At 45.5% G+C, this 9031-nt stretch overlaps 1 protein-coding gene across 1 annotated transcript in view; it reads right to left on the bottom strand.

Moving 5' to 3' along the window:
• Positions 1-4176: 4176 nt before the first annotated feature.
• LOC118965638 (uncharacterized protein in mobD 3'region-like) overlaps positions 4177-9031 on the bottom strand; it is an 8811-nt gene continuing 3956 nt past the window's right edge. Inside the window, exon 3 of the mRNA XM_036986888.1 lies at positions 4177-5009. Coding sequence (XP_036842783.1) covers positions 4177-5009 — 833 coding nt within the window. The remainder of the gene's footprint in view (positions 5010-9031) is intronic.

Here is a 9031-nt window from a genome sequence, read left to right as displayed (position 1 = left end):
AGTGATTCAGTGAAGGCGTAGACTCAGGTCTTCTGGGTCTCTATGTTTATGGTTGGATAGGTTTCTCAATTTCTTTCTTAGGTTTTTTTTATTGTTCATAAAACCATTTGTCATTGTTATTGTCTTAGGTTGTCTGTTTGACATTTTTAGATTTGATAGGGAAGCTGAAAGGTCAAACATACTGTTTAGGCTTTCTACTGCCAAGTTTATACCTTCACTATAACAGTAAAATGTTGTCTAGGAAGTTGTCTAGGAAGTCGCCATGGTTGTGGGAGTAGTACATACTTCGGTTCTGACTGGGCCGGTTCCAATTGCTGGCATGCGGCTGTGGCCGCACCACTTGTGCAATGCCAAAGCTGATTGGTTGTGGACTGGACATGGTCATTTGGTTGGTAAGAATAGGCTGCATCATGTTTTTGTAATTTTTGCTGTGTTGCCAAACTTTCCCCCAGTCACTGAGCCTCTGTGGGCCACCCACAGTCTTACTGTCTCTGTCTATCGCTCTCTGTCTCTGTCTATCTCTCTCTATCTCTGTCTCTGTCTGTCTTTGTCTGTCAATCAATTCAATTCAAGTGGCTTTATTGGCGTGAGAAACATATGTTAACGTTGCCAAAGCAAGTGAAGTAGATAATATACAAAGTGAAATAAACAATAAAATGACCAGTAAACATTACACTCACAGAAGTTCAAAAGAATAGACATTACAAATGTCATATTATATATATTCAGTGTTGTAACGATGTACAAATGGTTAAAGTACAAAAGGGAAAATAAATAAGCATAAATATGGGTTGTATTTACAATGGTGTTTGTTCTTCACTGGTTGACCTTTTCTTCTGGCATCAGGTCACAAATCTTGCTACTGTGATGGCACGCTCTGGTATTTCACCCAGTAGATATGGGAGTTTATCAAATTGGGTTTGTTTTCGAAGTCGTTGTGGATCTGTGTAATCTGAAGGAAATATGTCTCTCTAATATGGTCATACATTGGGCAGGAGGTTAGGAAGTGCAGCTCAGTTTCCACCTCATTTTGTGGGCAGTGAGCACATAGCCTGTCTTCTCTTGAGAGCCATATCTGCCTACGGCGGCCTTTCTCAATAGCAATGCTATTATCATTGAGTCTGTACATAGTCAAAGCTTTCCTTAAGTTTGGGTCAGTCACAGTGGTCAGGTATTCTGCCACTGTGTACCCTCTGTTTAGGGCCAAATAGCATTCTAGTTTGCTCAGTTTTTTTGTTAATTCTTTCCAATGTGTCAAGTAATTATCTTTTTGCTTTCTCATGATTTGGTTGGTTCTAATTGTGTTGCTGTCCTGGGACTCTGTGCGGTGTGTTTGTGAACAGAGCCCCAGAACCAGCTTGCTTAGGGGACTCTTCTCCAGGTTCATCGCTCTGTAGGTGATGACTTTGTTATGGAAGGTTTGTGAATCGCTTCCTTTTAGGTGGTTGGAGAATTTAACGTCTCTTTTCTGGATTTTGATCATTAGCGGGTATCGGCCTAATTCTGCTCTGCATGCATTATTTGGTGTTCTACGTTGTAGATGGAGGATATTTTTGCAGAAATCTGCATGCAGAGTCTCAATTTGGTGTTTGTCCCATTTTGTGAATTCTTGGTTGGTGAGCGGACCAGACCTCACAACCATAAAGGGCAATGGGCTCTATGACTGATTCAAGTATTTTTTAGCAAGATCCTAATTGGTATTTATTTTTATTTTACCTTTATTTAACTAGGCAAGTCAGTTAAGAACTAATTCTTATTTTCAATGACGGCCTAGGAACAGTGGGTTAACTGCCTGTTCAGGGGCAGAACGACAGATTTCCTTTTGATGGCATAGAATACCCTTCTTGCCTTGACTCTCAGATCAACAAACACCCACGAAACACAAACACGAAACACAAACACAATCAGAGACAACTAACGACACCTGCCTCTGATTGAGAACCATACCAGGCCAAACGCAAACACAACATAGAAAACGGAACATTGTAACGGTTTTCTTCCTGGGAAGGAGAGGAGGACCAAGATGCAGCGTGGTTAGTGTTCAACATGTGTAATGAAAGACGATAACGTGAACAACTACACAAATACAAAATAACAAACGTGCCGAAACAGTCCTATCTGGTGCAGAGAACACAAAGACAGGAAACAACCACCCACAAACCCCAACATAAAACAAGCTACCTAAATATGGTTCCCAATCAGAGACAATGACTAACACCTGCCTCTGATTGAGAACCATATCAGGCCATACATAGAAATGGACAAACTAGACACACAACATGTAGCAGTCTCCTGACAGTTTGGAACTCTGTGGTGAGTGTTGCAACTGAGGACAGACAATTTTTGTGTGGCCTACCACTTCGAGGCTCAACCATTGTTGCTCCTAGATGTTTCCACTTCACAATAACAGCCCTCACATTTGACCGGGGCAGCTCTAGCAGGGCAGAAATTTGATGAACCGACTTGTTGGAAAAGGTGGCATCCTATGACGGTGCCACATTGAAAGGCATTGACCTCTTCAGTAAGGCCGTTCCACTAGTTTGAAGGCGTGTCCACATACTTTTGTATAGACATGTACATGCAAGAGATCATAGCTCAACATTTCCTTTTTACTAATTTGATCTCTTTTCTTTTTCTCTCTGAACATAAACATGGTTCTGATGCCTGTGATGGAGGTCGGGATTCATTCAAAAGCGTGTTTTAACGCATTGCACTTTACTATCGTCAATGCACCTTTTGAAGGGAATTTCACAGATGTTGGCTATACTCGCATTCACTGTAGACGCTGCAGATGTCAGCTGAAGCAGAAAGTTACCTTTAAATGTGAAGCGCTGCACAATGTTCTTCGGCGTGAATCCTGGCCCTGGTATGTGAGCGTACACTGTTTAAAGACATTGAAACTGACTTCCTCCAGCTCAATAACCTCTCACTGAGATCTGAGATAATGGAGAAACCAACCAACCAACGCAGGCAGGCAGCAGCTCCAGAGAGCTGTGAGCTACAGACACATTGTAACAAGCCCAGACGCTTACAGAGAGGGAGATGACGTGTGATGAATTATTAAATAAAGTGCATGCAACTCTTTTGAGGAGGAGATAAAAGATGTGTCGGGTTTTTAAGTCAGAGCTTTTCACGCATTAAAGCCAGCAAGAAGTGTCAGACTCACATCACTTCTTACAGTATCTTAGGGTACATCCCAAATGGCACTCTATTGGATTATATCATGCATGGGGCATCGTTTGGGACACAGGAAATATATTACAGTCTACTCACTCCTCAAGTGATGCTGTGTACTCTACTCTACTGTACGTGTTACTCAGAGAGAGACTTAAAACATATGTTTGATACTATGTGTGACTGATGGTACCTAGTTGTATATAACCGATGTGTAATCCACTTGTGTGAGTTCATTTTAAACTGTATCAAGCGAGGTCTACTGTAAAGCCAAACGGTGCTGTAGGGGTTGAAGGGTCAGGTTTTCTGGTTAAAGCAACTGTTCAACAACAAACATATATGTGTGCATATCTACTACCCTGTACCCCACAGACTAAGACATATATGAGCTAGGACGTTTGTTTTAATTGTGTGTGTTTGGTATCCCAGAACACTTTGGGGGAATCAGATGCTTCACGGCACCTCCCTTCCTGCAATCCCAAACAGCACACTATTCTCTATATAGTGCACTACATTTGACCAGGGCCCATAGGGAAGAGAGTGCCGTCTGGGATTCAACTATCCTCTCTCATTGTTGTTCTCCCTGTAGCATGCCAGTCTCATCCTGTTGCCATGGAGCCTTTCTGACTTGTTTAACTGTAATTACATAGAGGTAAGTCCCTGGCAGAGATGTGATGGCTGGCTGGGGAATAGGCTGCCTAACACACACACACACACACACACACACACACACACACACTCACACTCACACTCACACAAACAGCTGTGCTCCTTAACACACCCTTCCTCTCACCCCTCCTCTCCTCTCCTTAACAAAGACACACCCCTCCTCTCACCCCTCCTCTCCTCTCCTTAACAAAGACACACCCCTTCTCTCACCCCTCCTCTCCTTAACAAAGACACACCCCTCATGTTCCTTCCCATAAGGCTCTGGTCAAAAGTAGTGAACTATATAGGGACTATATTACCTTTTGGGACGCAACCAGAGAGTGGGTGGACAGGTCAGTTTTCACCTAAAGTGAGTTTGAAGTCAGTGAGTTTGAAGTCAGTGAGATCGAAGTCAATGAGGTCGAAGTCAATGAGGTCGAAGTCAGTGAGGTTGAAGTAAATGAGGTCGAAGTCAGTGAGGTTGAAGTCAGTGAGGTTGAAGTCAGTGAGGTTGAAGTAAATGAGGTCGAAGGCAAGGAGGTCGAAGTCAGTGAGGTTGAAGTAAATGAGGTCGAAGGCAAGGAGGTCGAAGTCAGTGAGGTTGAAGTCAGTGAGGTCGAAGTCAACGAGGTCGAAGTCAGTGAGGTTGAAGTAAATGAGGTCGAAGGCAAGGAGGTCAAAGTCAGCGAGATCGAAGGCAATGAGGTCGAAGTCAGTGAGGTCAAAGTCAGTGAGGTCAAAGTAAGTGAGGTTGAAATCAGTGAGGTTGAAATCAGTGAGGTCGAAATCAGTGAGGTCGAAATCAGTGAGGTCGAAATCAGTGAGGTCGAAGTCAGTGAGGTCGAAGTCAGTGAGGTCGAAGTCAGTGAGGTCGAAGTCAGTGAGGTCGAAGTCAGTGAGGTCGAAGTCAGTGAGGTCGAAGTCAGTGAGGTCGAAGTCAGTGAGGTTGAAGTCAGTGAGGTTGAAGTCAGTGAGGTTGAAGTCAGTGAGGTTGAAGTCAGTGAGGTCGAAGTCAGTGAGATTGAAGTCAGTGAGATTGAAGTCAGCGAGGTTGAAGTCAGCGAGGTTGAAGTCAGCGAGATTGAAGTCAGCGAGGTTGAAGTCAGCGAGATTGAAGTCAGCGAGATTGAAGTCAGTGAGGTTGAAGTCAGTGAGGAAATTGGGAATGTTGGACGTCGTACAAAAAACTGTTAAAGGGATTTATAAAGACTCCAAGTCACTGCTTTGACATGTGACCCCTGTAAAGTCATGAAAAGAGAACAAGGTTTAAAAATAGAGCTACATTTCCAGATTAAATGGCTGTTTTCTCCTGAGTCTTTCTCATCTTCTCCCTTTAGAGGACTCTCAGAGACTCATGGCAGTCAGTCAGTATCCTGATATTCCTCCTCTCATTTCTCATTAAAACATACCTTTTATATGATCTGGCATCCATACATACTCACTCACTCACTCACTCACTCACTCAAGCCAAATTTAAAAACACCATGATGATGATGATGAACAGCCTGTCAGATAGAGACCGACATACGTTTTTAACTAAAAGGCTATACAGCAGACTCTTATGTATCCGATGTATGTGACAATAAAACATTTTTATTGCTGTCTGGTTATGTGGGACAGTATTCCCCAGCTGTCTTGTTATGTGGGACAGTATACAGTATTCCCCTGCTGTCTGGTTATGTGGGACAGTATACAGTATTCCCCTGCTGTCTGGTTATGTGGGACAGTACACAGTATTCCCCTGCTGTCTGGTTATGTGGGACAGTATACAGTATTCCCCTGCTGTCTGGTTATGTGGGACAGTACACAGTATTCCCTTGCTGTCTGGTTATGTGGGACAGTATTCCCCTGCTGTCTGGTTATGTGGGACAGCATTCCCCTGCTGTCTGGTTATGTGGGACAGTATTCCCCTGCTGTCTGGTTATGTGGGACAGTATACAGTATTCCCCTGCTGTCTGGTTATGTGGGACAGTATTCCCCTGCTGTCTGGTTATGTGGGACAGTATTCCCCTGCTGTCTGGTTATGTGGGACAGTATTCCCCTGCTGTCTGGTTATGTGGGACAGTATTCCCCTGCTGTCTGGTTATGTGGGTGCTGCTGCTGAGGCGTTTGGAAGAGAAAAGCTGGTGTCACGAGAGGATCACTTTCACAGCACAGTGTTTACAGCCTTTTGAGAAACGTCAGTATTTTTAGAGAGTTAGTCCGTTAGATATGATATATAGTGCCAACACAGTGATAGGTTGAATCACATATAAAAAAATAATAATAATTAAAGATATTAGGACCCCTTATCACATTTTATATACGAGTTGCTCACCTGGGCTGCTTCCCAAATGGCACCCTATTCCCTATGCAGTGCATTACTATTGACCAGAGCCCTGGTTACCTGAATGGTGAGTGACAACCATTTGCTTGGTCAGGGCTGATCTATGTGGGGCTGCTAATGACGGAGGGAGGCTGGCATGTACAGACACACAAAGGAGAGGAGAAGGTGAGGGAGGCTAGCCGGTACAGACACACAAAGGAGAGGAGAAGGTGAGGGAGGCTAGCCGGTACAGACACTCAAAGGAGAGGAGAAGGTGAGGGAGGCTAGCCGGTACAGACACTCAAAGGAGAGGAGAAGGTGAGGGAGGCTAGCCGGTACAGACACACAAAGGAGAGGAGAAGGTGAGGGAGGCTAGCCGGTACAGACACACAAAGGAGAGGAGAAGGTGAGGGAGGCTAGCCGGTACAGACACTCAAAGGAGAGGAGAAGGTGAGGGAGGCTAGCCGGTACAGACACTCAAAGGAGAGGAGAAGGTGAGGAAGGCTAGCCGGTACAGACACTCAAAGGAGAGGAGAAGGTGAGGGAGGCTAGCCGGTACAGACACACAAAGGAGAGGAGAAGGTGAGGGAGGCTAGCCGGTACAGACACTCAAAGGAGAGGAGAAGGTGAGGGAGGCTAGCCGGTACAGACACTCAAAGGAGAGGAGAAGGTGAGGGAGGCTAGCCGGTACAGACACTCAAAGGAGAGGAGGGGAGAAAGGAAGGAGGTGAGGGATAATCTTCCACAATGCTGCATTTCCTTTTTTCCATAAATCAAAGAGCATTAGCTAGCTGGCTAGATCATGGGGGACTCCACTAACTAGCTGGCTAGATCATGGGGGACTCCACTAACTAGCTGGCTAGATCATGGGGGACTCCACTAACTAGCTGGCTAGATCATTGGGGACTCCACTAACTAGCTGGCTAGATCATGGGGGTATCCACTAACTAGCTGGCTAGATCATGGGGGACTCCACTAACTCATGGGGGACTCCACTAACTAGCTGGCTAGATCATGGGGGACTCCACTAACTAGATGGCTAGATCATGGGGGACTCCACTAACTAGCTGGCTAGATCATGGGGGACTCCACTAACTAGCTGGCTAGATCATGGGGGACTCCACTAACTAGCTGGCTAGATCATTGGGGACTCCACTAACTAGCTGGCTAGATCATGGGGGTATCCACTAACTAGCTGGCTAGATCATGGGGGACTCCACTAACTAGCTGGCTAGATCATGGGGGACTCCACTAACTAGCTGGCTAGATCATGGGGGACTCCACTAACTAGATGGCTAGATCATGGGGGACTCCACTAACTAGCTGGCTAGATCATGGGGGACTCCACTAACTAGCTGGCTAGATCATGGGGGACTCCACTAACTAGCTGGTTAGATCATGGGGGACTCCACTAACTAGCTGGCTAGATAATGGGGGACTTCACTATCTATCTGTCTGTGCTGTGCTATAAAGAGAGAGCCGTGTGGGAACAATAGAGGTGCCAGGCTGCGTTGTCTCCCCTATCGTCACCTGACCATTCAAACAGCCTGTAGCTAGATGAGAGAGATAAAGTACATGTAGTTACCATGAACAGATGAAGGATGTAAGGAGGATTCTGCTTTTCATTTCTCTCACCTCTTAATGTCTTTCAGACAGAGGCTTGCTGCTCTAACAAGGCTGTTCTGAGAGGAACGGGAGTGTTAAATCAATCATTTACAGAAGGTTATTTTTTTACACATTTTAAATGTAGCTACTGGAAGTAGACAAGACTTTTCTGGTCCTTCTATTGTCGGATTATGTAGGGAGACTGTAGCTCAGAAAGTAAAAAGATACATGATATATACAAAAGTATGTCGATGCCTTTTCAAATTAGTTGATTTGACTATTTCAGCAACACCCGTGGCCACAAAATGCGTCCATTTTGTGGCAACAGTTTGGGTAAGGCCCTTTCTTGTTTCAGCATGACAATGTCCCTGTGCACAAAGCGAGGTCCATACAGAAATGGTTTGTCTATCAGGTTTAAGGTAAGACCCAGATGCAGTCCGTGTTGAATAAACAATAGTTTAATGATCCAATAGGGGCAGGCAATAGACAGGTCAAGGCAGGCAGGGGCCAGTAAGTAACCAGAGGTAAGACAACGGTACCGGACAGCAGGTAGGCTCAGGGTAAGCAGAGGTCAAAAATCTAGCGGGGGGCAAAGGTACAGGTCGGTAGGCAGCCTCGGGGGCAGGCAGAGTGTTCAGGCAGGCGGGCTCGGAGTCAAGACAGACAAGGGTCAAAACCAGGAGGGCGAGAAAAGAGAGAATGGGAAAAAGCAGGAGCTGAGAAACAAAACACTGGTTGACTTGACAGACAAGATGAACTGGCAACGGACAAACAGAGAACACAGGTGATACACTGGGGATAATGGGGAAGATGGGTGACACCTGGGGGGTGGATACAATCACTAAGACAGGTGAAACAGATCAGGGTGTGACAATGTCGAGATCAGTGTGGAAGAACTTGACTTTCCTGCACAGAACCCTGACCTCAACTCCATCGAACACCTTTGGGATGAATTGGAATGTGGACTGTGAGCCAGGCCTAATCGTCCAACATCATTGCCCAACCTCACTAATTCTCTTGTGGCTGAATGGAAGCAAGTCCCCGCAGCAAAGTTCCAACATCTAGTGGAAAGCCTTCCCAGAAGAGTGGAGGCTATTATAGCAGCAATGTTCCAACATCTAGTGGAAGGCCTTCCCGGAAGAGTGGAGGCTGTTATAGCAGCAATGTTCCAACATCTAGTGGAAGGCCTTCCCAGAAGAGTGGAGGCTATTATAGCAGCAATGTTCCAACATCTAGTGGAAGGCCTTCCCGGAAGAGTGGAGGCTGTTATAGCAGCAATGTTCCAACATCTAGTGGAAG

Source organism: Oncorhynchus mykiss, chromosome 8 (assembly GCF_013265735.2).
Source record: "Oncorhynchus mykiss isolate Arlee chromosome 8, USDA_OmykA_1.1, whole genome shotgun sequence".
Lineage (NCBI taxonomy): Eukaryota > Metazoa > Chordata > Actinopteri > Salmoniformes > Salmonidae > Oncorhynchus > Oncorhynchus mykiss.
The sequence above is the reverse complement of the archived record's forward strand: the minus strand, read 5'-3'. Positions and strand labels throughout refer to the sequence as shown.